The sequence below is a fragment of the Alosa sapidissima genome, chromosome 18 (genome assembly GCF_018492685.1).
Source record: "Alosa sapidissima isolate fAloSap1 chromosome 18, fAloSap1.pri, whole genome shotgun sequence".
Lineage (NCBI taxonomy): Eukaryota > Metazoa > Chordata > Actinopteri > Clupeiformes > Clupeidae > Alosa > Alosa sapidissima.
In genome coordinates this window covers 1,090,490-1,111,519 of record NC_055974.1, presented here as the reverse complement: position 1 = coordinate 1,111,519, position 21,030 = coordinate 1,090,490, and the positions used below count along the sequence as shown (strand labels likewise).

The 21,030-nt window shown below is 40.3% G+C and overlaps 2 protein-coding genes across 9 annotated transcripts in view; one reads left to right on the top strand and one right to left on the bottom strand.

Annotated features, from left to right (window-relative positions):
- Positions 1 to 5,674: 5,674 nt before the first annotated feature.
- On the bottom strand, positions 5,675 to 19,001 carry LOC121690382 (hepatoma-derived growth factor-related protein 2-like). 3 transcript variants are annotated; one of them, XM_042070898.1, is made up of 12 exons: positions 18,899 to 19,001; positions 18,718 to 18,779; positions 18,274 to 18,412; positions 17,097 to 17,853; positions 15,716 to 15,843; positions 13,744 to 15,479; positions 13,603 to 13,664; positions 13,437 to 13,513; positions 10,099 to 10,200; positions 6,634 to 6,868; positions 6,478 to 6,511; positions 5,675 to 5,819 (listed from the first exon to the last, which is right to left on the bottom strand). In XM_042070898.1, the coding sequence occupies exons 1-11, from the start codon at positions 18,983 to 18,985 to the stop codon at positions 6,504 to 6,506; spliced, it is 3,393 nt and encodes a 1,130-aa protein (XP_041926832.1). In that variant the 5' UTR covers positions 18,986 to 19,001; the 3' UTR covers positions 5,675 to 5,819; positions 6,478 to 6,503. The 3 variants fall into 3 exon arrangements, with proteins under 3 accessions (XP_041926832.1, XP_041926831.1, XP_041926833.1); XM_042070897.1 differs by having other exon boundaries at positions 5,675 to 6,511; XM_042070899.1 differs by having other exon boundaries at positions 5,675 to 6,511; positions 6,640 to 6,868.
- Positions 18,895 to 21,030, top strand: part of LOC121690379 (coiled-coil domain-containing protein 171) — a 25,186-nt gene continuing 23,050 nt past the window's right edge. For 3 of the 6 annotated variants that reach the window (XM_042070892.1, XM_042070893.1, XM_042070891.1), the window contains exon 1: positions 18,895 to 18,999. In XM_042070892.1, coding sequence (XP_041926826.1) covers positions 18,984 to 18,999 — 16 coding nt within the window. In that variant the 5' untranslated portion in view covers positions 18,895 to 18,983. Of the gene's footprint in view, positions 19,000 to 20,277; positions 20,400 to 21,030 lie in introns of those variants that run through there. The other 3 variants (XM_042070896.1, XM_042070895.1, XM_042070894.1) reach the window with 3 other exon arrangements.

The following is a 21,030-nucleotide window of genomic DNA, read 5'->3' as shown; positions in this document are numbered from 1 at the left end:
GTATAACCAGAAGTGCAAAAAAAGCAGAAAAGTGCAATGTGATATAGAGAGGTGGTGCATAGACAGGACAATAAATATAGGGCAGCGTAGACAGTAGGCTATATACAGTTGATTTACAGAAGGTGGTTTAGAGTAGGCCCTAGTATAAATTAAATATAAATATGTGCAGTGTATTAGCAGTTAGGCCTACCTTAAAGGAAAATTCCGGTATTTAGCACTTTGAGTCCTTTTCTGGTTTGTTTTGGATGAGTGGTGGACACCGAAATTTTGAGATTGGTCCTGTCTCGACTTTTCTGACTCGTTTTGAATGCCTTTGAGTAGTCAGAGTGGCTGCCTACAGGCATGCTCAAACATGTCCTAAAACAACCATTAACATTCGTTTTCAAAACTGTGCAACTCACCGAGTGGTTAGTGGTGTTCGTTGATGTTCCAAAACAAGTAGCTTAGCGAAATACAGTTTCTGTCATGTTTTATTTTGCATTTTGTAAAATCCCATTGATTTCTGTTGGAAGACTCATTGCACCGTTGATATTACTGCGCCACGTCTATGCTTCAGGCTCAAATATTGAGCGGAAGTTTATACGTGGTTGTAAGGTGTCTGAAAAAATAGTTCCACAATACCAAATAAGACAGCTGGAAATCATACATTGTGCCGATATTTGATTTTAATAATCAACGAACACCACTAACCACTTGGTGAGTTGCACAGTTTTTTCGTTCCGCCTATCTCCACTCAGCCATCTGGGATCGATTCATTGGAGTGGTGTTTCAGAAGGCTGGGCCTTATCAAAAAATCCTTGCATATGATTGGATAAGCCACTTGTCCGTCATCTATTGACGTGCTACTTCAACCACTCACATCGAAGCCAACCCCTGACGCTGAGAACAGTCTCACAGTCGCTTCTACGCTAAGTCGCATCTATGAAACTCCCGCCCTGCGTCCTGATTGGCTCTACCATACAATCTGGCGCCGAAATCACTCTCAACGGAACCGATCCCAGGTGGATGTGAGTGGAGCTAGGTGGAACGAAATTCATCTGGCGAGAGTCAGGTTAACAGATATGTGCAATGTAGTAGCAGTAACATTATAATAGTAGTAGCCTAAGGCCATCCTTAAAAATATTTTCGTTTGCCGTAACCCGACCGACCCTATCAATTTAGAACCAACTCAAATATGTTTTTTTTCCCCTTTTAGTCCGACCGACTTGCCGGTTGTAAACTTGCGTTCATACCGACCGGTTGTTTTTTTTTACTCTAAACAACCAATACAAATGCAATAAAATATTATTGCAAACGTTAGCAGAAACAAATGTTTCTGCTATCGATGTCATTAAACATGGAGCCATACAATAAAGTGGTGGTATAAGCATTCATTCAATGCGCGTCTGCGCGAGAGAAACTGAAACTAATTGATAACGTTGGTATCAAAGCTCCGCTTCAACCTGTTGGAAGGCTATTTATTTAACGACACTTAAAGGAGAATTCCGGTGTGATATTGACCTAAAGTGTATTGAAACATGATACCGAGTGTGAACGTATGTCTCATAGCCCATCTCGACTTGTCCCCTGCACTCCAAAATCTGGCGCTAGTTAGCCGATGCTACCAACAACTTTTTCAGTAGTGGTGCTTCGGCATCGGGCTAGCCATGCAAATAAATCACTGTTTTACACCCATTTACGAGGCTCAATGTATCTCCACACTTCATTGGTAGACTTCCAAGGGCCCTGACATTTAAAACGAGACATTGAGAACTTTGAAAAAGCACTGGTAGTTTACTTACAAGACGATTTATACAGACAGTATCTTCACGAAGTTTAACATTTGCAGCCATCTTGAATTTAGTCACGATAAGTCGAGCAACGAGTAAGAATGAACAGCTATGATAAGGGATCAGATTCCAAAAATAATTCAGTGGAAATGCATGGATTCCAGTTTCTTCCAGTAGCAGCAACTGGAATCCATGCATTTCCACTGAATTATTTTTGGAATCTGATCTGATCAGGCCGATGGTAAGCTTGTTTTTATGCTGGCAACAAAACAAAAGGGTTCATGAACGTTATTCTTTATTCTAAATGTGTACCGCCATGGCGATAAAGAGAAAGAAGTAGGCTATGATTTGAAATGTAAGCGGACTGTTGTCAAATTTGCCAAATAAAATATGGGAGAAACGATAGGCTATGGTTCATGCTCTCTCATGCTGTTTCATTTGTGCCGAAAAAAGGAGAGAGAATGACACATTACGCACAACGGTTTTGGTCAGGGCTGAAAATGCAACTGTATTTGACAGAGGACAGATATAGGTTGTTAGTGACATTGACAGTGTGATACCATCTCTTTGTAAATTACGTATTGATTAAAACGTGTTTCATCTGTTCTGGCTATCCCCGGTATTTGGATCTTATCTCACTCAATGAACAACATCTCAACACTAAATGAATCCGTAATGTCATCGGATATCCTAGTCATATGGGTAGACATTCAGTGTGTTTGAAATAATTAATTCGATAATATTTTCCATCTTTGCAGAGGAAAAGTTTTGTGTAAAGGGAATTAAAGGCCTGTCTCATATAGATGCCTGTCTCTAATACTAGCCGGTGCAGTTTGGCGATTTGGGAAAATAAAAGCCCGGGCTATTATTTGGAGTTTTAAGGTATGTACAGAATGTACAGCTATGTGCAGTGTGGTAGCCTAACAGTACCATTGTAGTGCAGAAACAGTAACAATATAAGAGTAGTATAATATAAGTGTATGTGCAGGATAAATAGTATGAACAGCAGTAGAAAATGGCTATATGTAAGTGTAATTACAGTATAGATAGAACACTATGGATGGGATAGGGTAGTGCAAATGTCCGGGGAAGGGGGGTGTCAACAGGCACAGGCAAGGAGGCATCGGGCAGGGGCGGGGCAGGGGCGGTGGGGGGCTTAGTTGGTTGGTTGTCACCGGGGTGTAGAGCTAGAGTTCAGTAGGTGACAGCCGCAGGAAAAGAAGCTTCCTCTGAACCTGCTGGTTCGGGTGCGGAGAGACCTGTAACGCCTCCCGGAGGGGAGTGGGGTGAACTGTGGTTAGGGTGAGAACAGTCTTTGATGATGCTGCGCGCCTTACACAAGCATTGCTTGCCCTGGATGGAGGGGATCGTGAGGAACCAATGATGCGTTGGGCAGTTTTTGCCACCCCCTGCAGTGCTCTTTACTCACACAATTTAACACTCTTCTCTGGGTCAAGTCGAGAAATCAGCCCAATTAAGTGACTCTATAGAATGGAGCATGCTCAAGTGATTTGAATTATCTCCAAGCTTCCATGTTTAGCAAAAATGTGTGCCTATCTTCAAATGCCGTTTTAAGGCACTATCAGTCTGGGTTCAGAGCTAGTCACAACGCCATTATAGCAGCAATTAACTGTTGTGGTAAATTATACGCTGTTAGTGATAAATATTTTTGTCTTTGACTTTGACTCCACTAGGCCTTTCTTGAAAAACAGTATTACAGGATTAACACAGGATTACAGTGTTTACACACAAAAAAACGATTTTGGGTCCATTTACACATATATATTAAGTATAAGTATATATACTCTTCTGATCCCGTGAGGGAAATTTGGTCTCTGCATTTATCCCATTTATTTGTTTGAGACGGACCCAAATATTTGGCTATTCGGCTATTTGACAAACTATCATGTAAATCACACATGCTTGAGCTCACAAAGAAGGTGAAAATTAAATTGGATGCCCTATGCAGGATCAGGACTTGCGTATGCATGCAGCCCCATTCACACTGTAGTTATTAGACACAGTTTAAAAAGGTTTGCACTTACCGGGGACGGTTTTAGAACTCATCATTGTAAACTTTAGGAGTATGGGATGGTCTATGATAGGAGGGAAAAACACTGCCTCCTTTTTGTTACATTACAAAGCAATTTACCTTTCTACATACTTCTCTTTTAAAAAAATAAATCAATGTCAAATTAGATCTTGTATTTTTTGCACCCGATTAATGGAATAAATTACAAGAGGTATTAAAGTTAGACCAGTTTGTGTCAGTAGACAAATGTAAGGGTATAATAGACAATATTACATTACTGTTGTACAGTGTTCTTGCTCTGACTACTTTTTTTCTTTTGAATAACATCCCCATGTCCAAAAGAGCAGGGACGCTTTTATAAAATGCAGATCTTCTAAACCCATTTAGTTGCAAAAAGGACATAGACAACATATCAAATTATTCAAAAAAATGTTAATATTTCATGAAAAAATCAGCTCGTTTTCAATTTGGTGCTAGCAACAGGTCTCAAAAAACAGGGACAGGGGCAACAAAAGGCTGAAAAAGTTGTGTAAGGAAAACACAATGGGTTCAAGCTCATTTAAGATGGACTGAGGCAAAGTAGAAAACTGTCCTGTGGTTACACCGAAGTCGAGCACATGATGGTATGGGGTGCATTAGTGCCTATGGCATGGGCAGCTTCCACATTGCAGCTTACTGAATGGTGTATACAGGTTTTGAGCAACATTGGTTGCCATCAAGACGTCTTTTTCGTTGGCACAAAATTACAACAGTATGACTTCATAATAGACAAGTCCAGGTGTTAAAATGACCTGCTTGCAGTCCAGACCTGTCCTCTTGCATCATGGAATGTAGAACATGATTAGGATCCCAGATTGTTGAGCAGCTGAAATCCTATATCGGCCAACAATGGGATATTTCATTTAAAAAAACTCCAGAACTGGTCTCCTCAGTTCTCAAACATCTACAGCCAGATGTGTTGTGTTCAATTAACATCTTTTTATCTGTTTCAACAATATTGATATGTTGAAATTTGGACAATCCCTCACATCCACTACACAACTTACTAGTCAATCAACAAAGGGTTTCCAATTGGAGGCTGTCAACTGTAATGGCGTCCTTACACCAAACAACTTTGACAAGATTTGGGAAAGATTCTTGAAAGATTATAGTCTTTTGAGTAGAGCTTGAATGGGGGGCATTAGTTAAAAGACTACAATCTTTCAAGAATCGTTCCCAAATCTTGTCAAAGTTGTTAGGTGTAAGGTGGCCAAAAGCTGACAAAAAGACAGATGCAGAAAGACTTTTTTACCCTATGCAATAACATTTTATAATTAGTAGGAGAAAAATAATCTGTGTTGTCTTTGTCTACAGTATGTCTTTATCTTTAATAAAATATAGGGTTTACTTGATTTGCAACCATTGTTTTCTGATTTTATTTATATTTTACAGTGTCCCAACTTCTTTGGAAACAGGGTTGTATGTGAAGTTTTCCCTGAATAAACAACAATGATCTTAAATCTTCTTACTGTGCTTTAGATCATACTAGCCTCCTCTGCCTTTCCCATTTGTTTCCATCCGTTATTGGGATCAACCCTCAGCTCTTCCTGTGCTGCCTACACTCTGAACTGACTTATTCACAAGAGGTGTGAACAGTTTCCCAGTTAATGTGCGTAAGCAATAATTGTACTAGCCAATCACATCATGTAAGGGTGAGATTTGTTTTAAATGTGACACAGGAGTGCGTTCCTAATTCTCCTCCATGTGTGTCCTATTCGTCCAGATGTGTTTGTATCGGTATAAAGTTAATCATGTGAGAGATCTTGATTCTAGACAGATCTAGAATTGTACAACTTTATCTGTAGACCAATCAGTAGGTGCTGAAAAGAAAGAGTAGAGTCATCTGTTTTTCTTTCTTTATTTATAAAAAGAATTGATGTGCTAGTTAATGCTCACAGAAAAACAGGAACGTGACAAACCTTTTCAGGACGGAAACAGATCCATCAAAACTGAGGTGGATTTTTATATCTGTAATCAAACTGAAAAAAAAAAAAAATTATAGGTAGCGTGTAGCCTATTGTAAGTATGTTTGCACTAATGCAAGTTACTCATATAGCTTAACTTATATTTCAGATTTGACCTAAGTTGTGTGTTCTCAATGAATGGTAGTGAATTTGTGTATGTGTCAGTGGGAACGATTGTACTTTCCTCTTAATCCTCTACGCAGTGCAGAGTAATTCCCTGTAGTGTGTGTGTATGTGTGTGTGTTTCTATTTGCATCAGCCAGTGTTTTGTAAAGCCAGCCGGTCTTCTTTGCTGGCTTTAACTAAAATTAAATTTCAGCAGTACTGTTTATATCTTGATCTCTCTCTCTCACACACACACACACACACACGCGCGCACACGCACACACGCACGCACACTCATGCTCTCAACCCACAAACAGTGCAAACAATGTGTAAAAAAAGACAAAGATACATGTTCAAAGCAATAGCAGCATTTAAATTAATTGTGCATGTCAGTGTACTGTATTGTCTACAGTATGTGCCTGTGTGAGTGTGTGTGATGTTATTGTGTATGGGCTTGGTGTGACTGGATGGTCTGGGTAAGTTTCACAGCATCTTCCTAGAGCACATTTTTAGTCTTATATAAAAATATATAAAAAAACACAAACGCAAAGACGACAAAAACAAAAACCTGCTTTGCAGCTCCTTCCAGGCAGCTCACACCACTGAAAAACAGAACACACACACACACACACACACAGAGACACACACAGGCAGGCAGGGTTACTAATGGCAGGTCATTTCTCAGGTTGTTTGTAAGTGAATATCAGTGGCAACTTCATCTCACCTGTACCTTCACTCCCTACTCTTTCCACCACACTCCTCTCTTCTCTTCCCTCTCTCTTCTCCTCCTTCTCCTCCCTCTGCACTCGCCCGATCTCCTCCTGCTGGCGTTCCTGCTGGAGTATGTTGATGTAGTCGGGAGAGAGGTCCTCCTCACCACTCAGGTACACGCTCTTGAACTTGTGGTAGAGCATCGAGGCTTTTTGCATGATCACCTCGCTCTCGTTGAACTTGCGGATCTGTCACAAACAAACACAACAAATGTCAGAGCACAGATACATACCACCAGCATAGAGAACGGAGATGCCACAAACTAGGCCAGTGTTAAAGGGGTGGGACAATCATTTCACAATATTTGTCAACAGTTAAAGGTGTAACAGTATACAATTCGGTTCAGTGTGTGGATTAGCTGCGTATGCTAATGGCTTGGTTGTCAGAACATGTTTGTTTCCCCCATCATAGATCCCAGGTTAAGTATGAACACCAGATTTTGTTGGTACTGAACGGGCAGGTACTGGGATTGCAACGTGCAATTCTCTGAATATGACATTAAATGTATGGGATTAGAATCACGGACATGGACTTCATCTTTAATATCTAGAGATCCCAAAAAAACAGACAAAATGTTTTATTCCATTTCATCCACAGTCACAACACTAGGCTGTTATGGCTTATGTGGGATTATGCAATTATGTTGATAAAGTGATAGTTTTCCACATATTTCAAAGAAATTACCAATTCAGACAGGAAACTCGAAGCAACACAGTTCATTTGTTTTGGCGAGAACTAATCAGCACTAGCCCCAAAAGTTTGTTTAAATTTCCATTGTCTGCAGATAGCTCCTGTGCTATGTGCCATGACCACAATTTCTTGCCCCCTTCCCCTCCCATGCCCTCACCCAGATCTGTTTGGGGTAGGGTGGTCTTACACTCTTTTATTTCAATGTCTGTTCATTTTGTTGCATTCTTCATGGAGCAGCAGCAGCAGCAATTATGCAGCATCACCACTAGGTTGTCTGAACTATACAAAAGTAGGCAAGTTTCACCTTTCTGCATTAAATTAATGGTATTGAATATTGGAGCAGATAATGATAAACTGACACCAGTAGCAGAGCTACTGAGATACTTTTGCGCCACATTATATGTACATGATAAGAGCACTGACCAACTCATGCATCCTTAGCAGGGACAACAGACTAGCCTAGTCCATCGGTCTGGGAGTCAACACCCAAGGCAAATTCTTTCAATTTTGAAAAATGAATTCTTTTTTTTGTTATCAAAAGTCAGCGTACATCCATAGTTTGTTAACCAAAATGGTTAAATTACACATAAGTTCAGTTTAGAAAGTTCAGTAAACAGAAATTTACATTTAGGGTCTACAAATCAGCACAAATCCCCCTGCCCAATCAACCATGAGCTCCAGTCCTGACTGCCACCATAACAGGACCAAACTGCATCTGACCACAAACTGCTCTTTAACTAGACTGACTGAGAGGTGTCCTGTCATTGTGCAAATGGGGTCAGTCAAGCGTAATGATTAGTAGCTGAATCCAGGTGTGTTTAATGAGACGGTCTTTATGCAAAGTTCAGCACTCCAACCATACAGGCTGCAATTACAGACAGTTTACTGCCTAGTGAAAGATCCATTGTCCCCGGACAACTTATGAACAGTACATTGATGTTCCAATGAGTAGTTTTGCATGAAGTGAAATTAAGCAATACTGCTCACACATGGCGTATTCTATCAGGTTACTTATAATTTGAACTCGTTCCAATTTGTTCTTGAAGATAAGACGCTCCTCTGAGAAACTGCCTGTGGGTTTATATTTCACTTGGCATGTACAATCCCTGTTGTGCTACTGTAAGTCTACTACCTTGTGGCTGTGGCCTACAAAACCATCAGTTAGTGTATTTGCAATATCTGAAGAAGATGGATAGATTACCGGTACTTTATTCATCACAAAAGGAAATTATGATCTTATAGCAGCAATTAATAATATTAACATGTATCACACATATACATACAAGTCAACAATAAATACATTTAGGATATGAAACCTCTGTGCAGATGATTATCCTCTCCCACTGAACAAACTTAAGAGGTAACATGGTATAGTAGGGTTGGGATAAACGATTATTTTTTAAAAGATTAATCTAGCGATTATTTTTTCGATGCATCGATTAATCTAACGATTCATTTTTTCAGTCTGATTCGATTTCGATTCGATTATCGATTATCTCCTCATTAATTGGCTAATAGCAACTTATACATGTTTATTTACATATCTGAATGAATTAAACATGAATTCTTTAACATTGCAATATATGTTTATTGCTCTTAAGATTCCAAAATAAAAGACTATACAAGTGCAAAGTAATGCATTCTTACTCAGAGGTAGCATTCAATAAAGTTCAGTAGTGTATAGGTTTAATTGAGTGCCTGTCACTTTAAGACGTCTTGCAATTAACATTAACACAGTTAAAAGGCTGCTGATGTGTTCATGCAATTCATAACGTAGTTAGTTCAAATAACGGTTCGTACTTCCTTGGGACAAGCACTTTTGAGTCTTGGAAAACACCTTTCCATTTACATCGGGAGTCAATAAAATGAGCCCTGCATGAGTAACGAAATACAAGCAGCTGTAAGTAAGCATGCTAAACTTGACACCCAAACAGTATTCTAACATTAGCTTTGAGATACTGCTTGATTGCATACTGTAACTTAACTTAGTACATTGAGGAGACTAAACTATGTTGTGATAAGACCTTAGCAGAGTTTACTTTAACTTTAATGCAGCAGTTTTGAACAAATTTGCGCTGCATGGTCACGATGCTAAGCGGATTTAATAGCAATTTAGCCCACTGTGTTCTATGCAGTGCTTCTATGTTCAATTTGATCTCAGTTTTACCTTTCCCTTATCTAGAGGACATTAATTCATAATTCCATACTGTTCTAGACTTTCCAGACCTGTACAAACATGATGCATTTGTATAGGACAGCATTGAGAGCCTATTACTACTACTGGCAATTATGAGGAATTCAGCAAGATCCTCTAGCATAATCTAATTAAACTCAGCATACCAAGTATGCTTTTGTCTGGGCCACAGGGGTTATCTTACACTACAACTTTGCAAAATAAGTGGAAATACAAAGGTTGGTTTGTAACGTGGTTGCATTTCGGTACTCATGTGATCTTTAACATCAGTGTGTGTGACCAACTTATTTTCATAACCACAGATATTACTTGTAGCATTAAACATCCGCAATTCATGTTTCAATTGTGCTTCTATACCAAATGGTCTAATAATAACACATGAATATTGCATTTATACCAGCATAACCGTATTACTACTGGTCTACTAGTGTGTGACTGACTATATTGATATAACACTGACTTTGTATGCATATGATCATGAGTATGTATGAGAGACAGAATATGTGTAAGAGTGTGTGTGTGTGTTTATCCTACCCTGCTAAGTGTTTCAATGAGCTCTTTGTGCTTCTGCAGATGCTGGGAGGACACAGGTACTCTTCCCAGCTCATCTAATGCCAGTACACACTTCCCCACATCCTGAGAAGGAGAGAGAGAGATGGAATATTAGAAAAGGCAAAGAGATCAGTATCGTGGCTGCACCAAAACCGAAAGGAATTTTCACCAGATAGCTCCGTTTCGTAAGGATGAATGATTGGGATAGTTATGTAGGTGATGGTTAGATCAAGCAAACAGTGCTGCTACTCTCATCGAATCATCTCCCCCAAACTTCAGTTTTTTGAGTGCTACCAGAGCAAATAAAAGAGGTGGGGGGATAGCCACAATTTTCAAGACGTCTTTTCAGTGCAATCAATCGTCATTCGGTGACTTTACTTCATTTGAATATCTGTGTGCATGCATTAAGTCTTCTCCTCAGATTTTATTACTGACAATTTACAGGCCTCCAAAACATTCAGCTAAAGTTTTTCTTGAAGAGCTAGGTGAACTGCTATCAGTTGTTTGCATAGAGTATGACTGTCTTATTATATCAGGGGATCTAAACTTGCATGTGGATAATCCTGAAAACAATTATGCCAAGGAATTCATTGCACTAATCGATACTTTCTCCCTAACACAGCATGTACAGGGGCCAACACACTCTCTCGGCCATACCCTCGACCTTGTTATCACAAAGGGTCTCGATGTCTCTACAGCTGTTAAAGACCTGGCCTTATCTGATCATTTTTGCGTGTTCTTTGATGTGTCTATGTCCCCACACACTCAAAACACAGCTATGATGGTAAAAAGGAGAATCATAAATGATCAGACAAGTGCTCTCTTTGAGCAAGCACTTTCACTAAAGTCAAGTCAACTGTCAGACTCTGAAGACTTATTTGATCACTTTAATGCAAAAATGGCAAACATTATGGATGACATTGCTCCATTACAATTCAAGAAAGTTAAGGACAAACAGAAAGCACCATGGAGGCAAAATCCAGCAGTTAAACTTCTAAAAATAGAGTGTAGGAAGACTGAAAGAAAATGGCGTAAATACAAACTTCAGATCCACTATGAAATCCATAAAGAGATGCTCCGCACATATAACTCTGAAATATGCAAAGCAAGACAGTCTTTCTTTTCTAACATTATCAATAGAAGTTCAAATAACACTCGTATTCTATTTTCAACTGTTGATAAGTTAACAAATCCCCCCTCACAATTAGCGCCTGAACTTCTCTCAACTAATAAATGCAATGAGTTTTCATCTTTTTTTAAAGGTAAAATTGACAAAATCAGACTCAACATATCTGCTCAATTACAAATTCAACAACCTGAACTTCCAGCAACAGAGGGAAACTAAACTTGATGTCAGAGTTCAGCTTGATAGACTACGAAACACTTGAAAAAACGGTACAGAATCTCAGCCCTTCCACATGTGTCTTAGACACTCTGCCTACCAATTTCTTCAAAACTGTTTTTCACCTCATAGCGGCGGATGTCCTTCAAATTGTAAATGTATCATTGCTGTCTGGCACTTTTCCTAAGTCACTGAAAACAGCTGTTGTAAAGCCACTTCTCAAGAAGAATAACCTGGATGCCTCCATGCTAAACAATTACAGGCCCATATCCAATCTACCTTTTATTGGCAAAATTATTGAAAAAGTAGTCTTTAATCAATTAACCACCTTCCTAACATCAAATGGGTATTTTGATTACTTTCAGTCTGGTTTTCGGGCAAATCACAGCACTGAAACAGATCTCATTAAAATTTCCAATGACATACGCCTCAACACAGATTCAGGTAAAACATCAGTCCTAGTGCTACTGGACCTTAGTGCAGCATTTGACACTGTTGATCACAATATTTTACTACACAGACTAGAACACTGGGTTGGATTTACAGGCATAGTTATCAGCTGGCTAAAATCATATCTACAAGAAAGGAGCTTCTTTGTTGCCATCGGAAACTGTACCTCAACACCAACATCCTTGACCTGTGGTGTTCCCCAGGGGTCGATCTTGGGGCCACTATTATTCAACCTCTATATGCTCCCACTTGGACAAATCATTCAAAATAATTTGATTTCATATCATAGCTATGCAGATGACACACAAATTTACTTAGCTCTATCACCAAACAACTATGGTCCTCTTGAATCTATGTGCCAGTGTATAGAACAAATCAACACCTGGATGTCTCAAAATTTTCTTCAGCTGAACAAAGAAAAAACTGAAGTAATTATATTTGGTAAAAATGAGGAAAGACTTAGGGTTGCCACTCTCCTTGACACAAAAAGGTTGAAGGCAAAGGATACGGTTAAAAACCTTGGTGTATTAATTGACAGTGATCTAAATTTCAACAGCCACATGAAAGCGATAACTAAATCAGCTTTTTACCACCTCAAAAATATTGTCAAACTCAGAGGGCTGATGTCAAAACATGACTTAGAAAAACTCATTCATGCATTTATCTCCAGCAGGGTTGATTACTGCAATGGACTGTTCACAGGCCTTCCTAAAAAGACTATTAAACAGCTTCAGGTGATACAAAATGCAGCAGCTAGGACTCTAACAAAAACTAAAAGAACTGACCACATTACTCCAATTCTTAAGTCCTTGCACTGGCTTCCAGTAAGTCACAGAATTGACTTTAAAGCACTATTGCTTGTTTATAAATCAGTAAATGGAGCAGGACCTAAATACTTGTCAGACATGCTTCAGCAGTACACACCTTCTCGTCCTCTCAGGTCCCAGGTGAAAAACCTGCTAGTAAAACCTACAGTTAGAACTAAACATGGTGAAGCAGCTTTTAGCTGCTATGCGGCTCAGCTGTGGAACCAACTTTCGGATGACATTAAAAAGGCCCCAACTGTAGCCAGTTTTAAATCTAGACTTAAGACCAAACTGTTCTCAGACGCTTTCTGCTAACTGTGCCGAGTTACAAATTCTGAATCTGCCTCGATAATTATTCTACTTTGTCTTTTATTACTTTTTTTTACTACTTTTGCCTTTGTTTTTGCTTACTAATTATTCTTTATTTTTAAATGATTTTACCTTGTGTTTTATGTTTTCTTTTTATTATGATCTTTACCTTTTAACTATTCTTTGACTATATTGCCCTTCTATGCTTTTATTTGTTATTATCGTTTGGTTTTGTTTATGTAAAGCACATTGAATGACCTCTGTGTATGAAATGTGCTATATAAATAAACTTGACTTGACTTGACTTGCATCTGCATACAAAATAAATATCAAAATAATTTGAAAGACCATGATATTGTGCAGTGTAGCCCTGTCATGTGAGGTGATTAGGCCAAAACTTAAATGTGACTTACTGGGTTTCCAACAGTCAAGGAGATGCGGATCTCTCCAAGGAGCCTGTGCAGTCTGGAATCTGTGACGGAGTCTGTGACTGTAGAACAAACACTGTTAAGCGCGTGCGCACACACACACACACACACACACACACACACACACACAGGAATGAAAACAATGACTCACCAATTTTGATGCCTACTTTCCGCTCTTCTTTTCTTTCTTTCTTCAGTATTATAGCCTCATTCCTGAGACAGAAACAGACTTGCATTAATCCTGGGGTTTATATTTAAATTTGTGTGTGTGTGTGTGTGTGTGGTCACTCACAGCTTCACACTGGGAGGGTCTCTCTTGCCCTCAATCTCCTGCACACTTCCATTCTTTTGCTCCTTCAGAATCTCAATCTTCTCCTCTTTCTGAACTTCCTTGACCGCTGTTGGTACCTCCTTCTTGTTCCGAAGTTCCCTCTTCTCATCTTTTGCTACCTCTGTTTCTCCTGTTGGCATGTCTTTCTTGTTCTCCTTCCGAAGTTCCAACTTTTCTTCTTTGGGAACTTCCTTGACCTCTGTTGGTGCCTGCTTCTTGTCCTCCTTATGAACTTCCTTTTGTTCCGTTGGTACGTCCTTCCTACTCTCCTTCTGAAGCACCCTCTTCTCCTCTTTTGGAACTTCCTTGACCTCTGTTGGTGCCTGCTTCTTGTCCTCCTTATGAACTTCCTTTTGTTCCGTTGGTACGTCCTTCCTACTCTCCTTCTGAAGCACCCTCTTCTCCTCTTTTGGAACTTCCTTGACCTCTGTTGGTGCCTGCTTCTTGTCCTCCTTATGAACTTCCTTTTGTTCCGTTGGTACGTCCTTCCTACTCTCCTTCTGAAGCACCCTCTTCTCCTCTTTTGGAATCTCCTTGACCTCTGTTGGTGCTTGTTTCTTGTCATCCTTCCGAAGTTCTCTCTTCTCTTCTGGAACCTCCTTAACCTCTGTTGGTGTCTGCTTCTTGTCTTCCTTCCGAAGTTCTTTCTTCTCTTTTGAAACCTCGGTTGGTGTCTGCTTCTTGTCTTCCTTCCAAAGTTCTCTCTTCTCTTTTGGAACCTCCTTGACCACTGTTGGTGTCTGCTTCTTGTATTCCTTCCGAACCTCCTTTTGTTCGGTTGGTACCTCCTTGTTATCATTACAAAGCTCCCTCCTCTCCTCTTTTGGAACCTCCTTGACCTCTACTAGTGCCTTCTTCTTGTTATCATTACGAAGCTCCCTCCTATCCTCTTTTGGAACCTCCTTGACCTCTACTAGTGCCTCCTTCTTGTTGTCCTTACGAAGCTCCCTCTTATCCTCTTTTGGAAGCTCCTTGACCTCTACTAGCGCCTCCTTCTTGTTGTCCTTACGAAGCTCCCTCCTATCCTCTGTTGGAACCTCCTTGACCTCTACTAGTGCCTCCTTCTTGTTGTCCTTACGAAGCTCCCTCCTATCCTCTTTTGGAACCTCCTTGACCTCTACTAGCGCCTCCTTCTTGTTGTCCTTACGAAGCTCCCTCCTCTCCTCTGTTGGAACCTCCTTGACCTCTACTAGTGCCTCCTTCTTGTTGTCCTTACGAAGCACCCTCTTCTCCTCTTTTGGAACCTCCATTGGTGATTGCTTTTTGTCATCCTTATGAAGCTCTTTTTTGTCTTTTGGAACCTCCTTTACTTCCGTTGGCACCTCAGTCTTGTTCTCCCTCCGAAGCGCTCTCTTCTCCTCTTTGGGAACCTCCTTGACCTCTGCTGGTGTCTGCTTCTTATCCTCCGTTCGAACCTCCTTTTCTTCCATTGGCACCTCAGTCTTATTCTCCTTCTGAAGTTCTCTCTTCTGCTCTTTTGGAACCTCTTTGATCTCCATTGCCACCTCAGTCTTGTTCTCCTTCCGAAGCTCCCTCTTCTCTTTTGGTATGTCCTTGACCTCTGTTGGCACCTGCTTATCACACTCCTTCTTTTCCTCCTTCTGTGTCCCCTTCTCCTTTTCCCTCTGTCCTCTCCTGACTTCTCTGCTCTGCACGAGATCCTGCAAAGATTTCAGCACGGCAGAAACGCTGTTCTTCTGGAAGGACAGAAGGAGGGATAGAAGGAATCAAAAGGAATCAAAAGAAATAAAGTGTATTATTTGATTGTGCATGCTGCCCATAGGATTCCACTGTATAGCCATTTTGTGTCTGCCTATCATAAAAAATCTCTCTCTCTCTCTCAGAAATGACAGATGGATCACAAATGTTTCTGGGAGCTTTTTAAGTCATGCACACACACACATAAAACAGGTGGAAACACCAGTGCCCTTACCTCCTGCTTTGGGGAGCTCTCACCTACTCCCTCACTATTTTTCTTCTGCTTGGGCTCTGGTTCCTCCTCTCCTCCCTCCTCCTTCTCTCCTCTCCTCCTCTTCCTGCCATCCCTCTCCTGAGACTCATCTGTGGAGAGGACAGATAGGATTAGTGTTCTTCTGCACGTGTGTGTGTGTGTGTGTGTGTGTGTGTCTCATTACAAGACACACACACAGACAGGAGACAATATAGGAGACAACACAAGCCATGGTTGGATGGACTGTAGTGCTAAATATGGCAGGCCTGTGACAAGCAGACCAGTCCAGCTTTACAAAGAGGTAATCACATTGTCCTTAATGATGTCAATTGTAAGAAACAGTGTTGTGAAATATGATGTTTAGGGCTGTCAAAATAACTGATTAATTTCGATTCATTCATTTGAGAAAAAATAACTGATTAAAAAAAAATAACGCAGATTAATCGATTCCGTATGACCCCGAGCCGTTGTAGTCAGTAACCATTAGACTGTAAAATGAAGGAGAGAGAACAAAATGTGCTGCCTAGATCATTGATTGGAACATTTACTTTTAAAAACAGCCTGATGGTGTTGATAAAAAATAAAGTGTTGATTAAAATAAAGTCCTCTGCAATGTCTGCAGGAAGGAATTTGCATGTCACCGGAGTTTATCAACTCTAAAGTCGCACATCAGTGCAAATAAATAGTGTTGACATTGAGGGGAGTGTATTTTCATTATGTCCCCTAGGTTATATCTGTGGCCTGAAATACCTTGTATGTGAAAAACAACTTCTTCCCGAAGCACTTTTGAATTTATTTCCTCAGCATATTAGGTCGTATCATAAATTATTATGGCCATTATTAAAATAATAATAAAATAGTTTTTGAACTTTAATGTCACTAATGCTGATTATTCAATGATTCATTTGAATTTAAATATTTAAACAGCAGAAATTATATATGCGATTCAGTTAGATTAATTAATCACAGAGTATGTAATTTTTAATCGATTGACAGCCCTAATGATGTTTTTTGGGGTGCAAACCAAGCAAAAAGCAAAAATGTTTTTTGACTCCAGTAAAAGTTGATATTTACAGATATTTGTAATATCTGAAATATAAAGATATTTACATATATATATTTTTTGGTCACATTATAATCTCAATTTGTGGTAAAATTTCTCAATATGTTTTAGTGCAAGCAACTATGGAATTGGAGCTCTCTCCCCATTGATTCAGAGTTTTGCATGACAGAACTATCTCCCTGGAGGCCTTTACCAAAATTTCTGATGGACAGCACCATTGTTTGCATGTGTTTGTCTGTGGATAACATGTGCAGAATTCATTACTTGCATGTGTGTGAGAATGTGTGGTGTGTGTCTTACCTGCAGCACTGGCTTCAGTGCTCTTCTGAGGAACCTGAGACTGTGCATCCACTTCAGCCTGGGCTTTCTGCGAGTGGGCAACTTCCTGAGATGGTGTGACCGCCTGGAGGGGTGTGTCTTCCAGCGAGAGTGTTGTCTGTGGAACGGGTGTGGCTTTTGGAGAAGGTCTGGCCTCTTGGCGCGCCACGTCTCCCTGAGAGGGTGTGTCTTTCTGTGGCAAGGCGGCTTCCTGAGGAGGTTTGAGCTGAGCTTGTGTTTGAGAGGTGGACTTAGGGGGTGTGGCAGTTATTGTAGCTGGTGTGTCATTAGGGCGTGTATCTGTAACTTTTGTGGGCGTGGATTTCTGAAGCGTGGGTATAGTCTGGGTGGTGCCTGATTTCTCTGTTGGTGTGACTTTGGGTATACTTCGGGACCTCCGCTCAGAGAAAGCAACTTTCTCTGAGGGCGTGGCTTTAGCGGAGCGCAAGGACTTCTGAGAGGATGTGGCTTCTGGAGGTGATGCGGTTGCGTCGGCGGACACCGACCGCCGAGTGGTCGTGGCTTTCGGAGTGGCAGTGGTGCTCTGTCTAGGAGCCGCTGTCCTTGCAGGCGTTTTTTTCTCTGTGGTCACAGGTGGTGCTGCAGAAGGTGGCTTTCCAGCTGAGGCTTCTTCCCTTGCCATCTTGGCAGGAGATGGCGCGTCCGTCAAGGAGGCACTGGCGGCTGCCCTCTTCTGGGCTTTGCGCATCTGTTCCACCCTGCTCAGCAGTGACACTTTCTATGCCAGGAAACGAAAGAAGAAAAGATTACTTGAATCAACATCTGCACGGGAAAGATCAAAAGATGTGGGTTGGGTGTGTTGCTCAGCTGCCAAATCCTTAAGGGAAGCATGACACTGATCAAATTGGCAGTTATAGCGATAAGCTTCTTTGGCTTCATACACAACTTCCGTAAGACTTAGGTTTAGGCTCAATGTGGTAACTGGAAAGCCCAAATAGAGGCAGCCACTAAAACATAATATAGCTTACAAATATACATGCTTCCAATCATATATTATACCATGAATTTCTTGAATTTCCCCTTGGGGATCAATAAAGTATCTATCTATCTGATATGTGTAGACTATTATAATAATAGCACGCATTAACATATTTTTGAAAGATTTAAAATCTAAAGATACTCAATGTAGATGTCTCACTTTTGGTCCTTTCAGGCATATTCCTGGATCATGTTCAATCTCCCACATTCCCTCAGGGAATCCTCCTTTCTTGATTGGCTTGTTATATTTGTCCTTGTTCGGCCAATAGGGAACAATTTCATTGGGGAGCAGAAAGGTTCTGGAAGGCAAGGGAAGTGGTGTCAGAGGAATATGACCCCTTAGCAACAGATCATTTACTCACTCACTTGCCCACAGGGTTTGTTTATGTTAAACACACAAACACCTTCAGATAAATTCAAATTCACACCCACATCCAGAAACACACAGAACACAAACTTCCAGTTTCACTGATAAAGTTTGTATTTACCAAAACACAAATTCAGCTCCAAGGCCATGCTTCCAAATACCATTTGAAGCACATGACCAAGCATGCATACATACAAGTACACACACACACACACAAAATACAGAATGCTCACTCACGTCTGGTGCGTGCCATAGAAGAATATGGGTACTTTATTCTTAGGTCCCTTGCCTTCCCCAATCTGTAGAAATATGAGAATTGATCAAGCACTGCATGCAAACATAGCTTTGGCTTAAGACTTAAGTAGAAACTGTAACAGAATTCATCCGCACAACAGGATTTTCATAGCAACAAACATACCCTGGCAGGCCAGAAAGGATAACCCTTCATCTTAGCGAAGACGGGCTCCCCAGGTTGAAAACTGTGACTATTCTTCACAGCCTTCATGTTCGGGTTCTCAGGTAATATCCTATTAAAAAATGGCGTATAGTAAATGCAAGTAACAAGCCTATTGCGTTTAAAAAGTTATATGGCAATTGTAACACTGGTAACTTGATAGCATAAAATGTGTCACTTATGTCCTTCGACTAGCAAAACATACGGGCGTGTTCGCCATGCACACACAAAAAAACAGCAACAGCATTTTCACAACAAATGTTCAGCACAGCTAGCTAACGGCTAACTGCTACAATGGTCTTGACTTAAAACGTATACTTCACCACTCAAGAGTTGAGTATATTTCTACAAGACGAAAACCTCAGTTTAATAGTTTTGCATGCCATCACTGGTATGAACACGTAATCCAAATGAATGCCCTTTCTATAAAACACAAGCTACAATATGTTGCTACATTGTAGCGGAGGCGGGTCTGCAGCTGACTTGCAGACAGCTGAGCAGGATTATTCTGACTTCTGATGACTTCACATAAACACTCGCATGTACGCCTTAGACAAAATACAAATAGAGACATAGATACCGTCAGTGTGTCAAAACGAACGAAAGCACGACTTTAAACCTCGCTAAGCAAGCCGATCCGCCACGACCAGCAGCTTCTGCCAACGTGCAATTCAGCTCGCACAAGTCCCGTTTAGCGCATCCATAGAGCGTAGCCTACCGTCCAACAAGAGGCTCGGTGGAACCGGAGGTGGAGCCTTTGGAAAGCTCAAGACACTCAGGACAAGCTTTATAAATCCCAGGAGTATGTTATAGGCACTATTCTATTTTATAGAATCTGAAAACGTGTTGTTACACGCAACACAAACTCACACCAGAATCTAACTTCAAAAACAAAGAGAAGCGTGACGTATCATACGGGTCAAATTTAAAGTGTACGTGACATGAGCATCAGCTTCTAGGAAATTAAGCTATATTTTCATAAAGAGCGTTTTAATGACATTAAGAAAGCTGGTGGGCAACTAATGCAATAGCCTATCAGTAACATGATTTATTTGAGGGTCCAAAACATAAAGAACTCGTAAGGGAGGGTTCTGTCGAGAGAAAGGGTGCTTTTCCTAAGCCAAATGTATGATGCAGTGCAGTAGTAGGGGTAACGACCAGATTCCCTTTCAATTTAGACTTTGAATTTAGAGTGACAAATGGTAGTTTACATGTAGCCATACTAGTGTAAAACTGCGTAAACAAAGTAAAAGTAAAAAAAAACATTTTTCGCCACTCTATGCATGTCTTAGATTCTAAACTCTTTGTTGAATCTTGTGTACATGTGTGTCCCTTTAAACACGTCCAATCTGTTGACCAATTACGCGATCTCCTGTTAAGAGGAAGTGACGACAAAACATATACAGAAGAAAACGACCATGGCGTCAGATTCAAACGGATTCTCAAACAATTTAACTTGAAACAGGTAGATTCTAGCATTTTCGAATATACTGTTTTACTGAACTCTGTGGTAACACTAAACTCGTGCAACATGAAATAGACGTCCAAATGTTGTATTTAAATATGTTTTCCGCGTTAGCTAGAAGTAACGTTAATGTTACGCTCAATATCTAAACACACCACAGAGCTTAGCAACACTGGCGTTATCGTTAAGGTGGTAGTTGCTTAATGTCGATGCAACGTTATACTCCGAGTACTGAAGTGAATTGTTGTTCAGTTAAATAAAAAATAAAAACACTCAATCTAAAAAACCGAATTGCCTATTGAATGATATTGAACGCAACGTTAACGTTTAAAAAGTCAGACAGACAACGACCACTTCACTTACACTTCTTCATCGATTCACTTAGCAGCCAACGTTACATCCGAATGGAAGTCAGTTGAGGATCGGCAATGTGTAACGTTAATACCAAAGATTGTCTAGTTATCTAGCTTTATCAACCGCCTCTGTTAATACCGTTAGTTATGTTTTTAAGAAAAACCTTTGACTGGAAGATGGAATATTATGGACGATAACACTAACGTCATGTCACATTTCGATAACGTTACGGAAGATATTTGTTCTACTAACTAGCAGCTAACGTTAGTTATTGTAA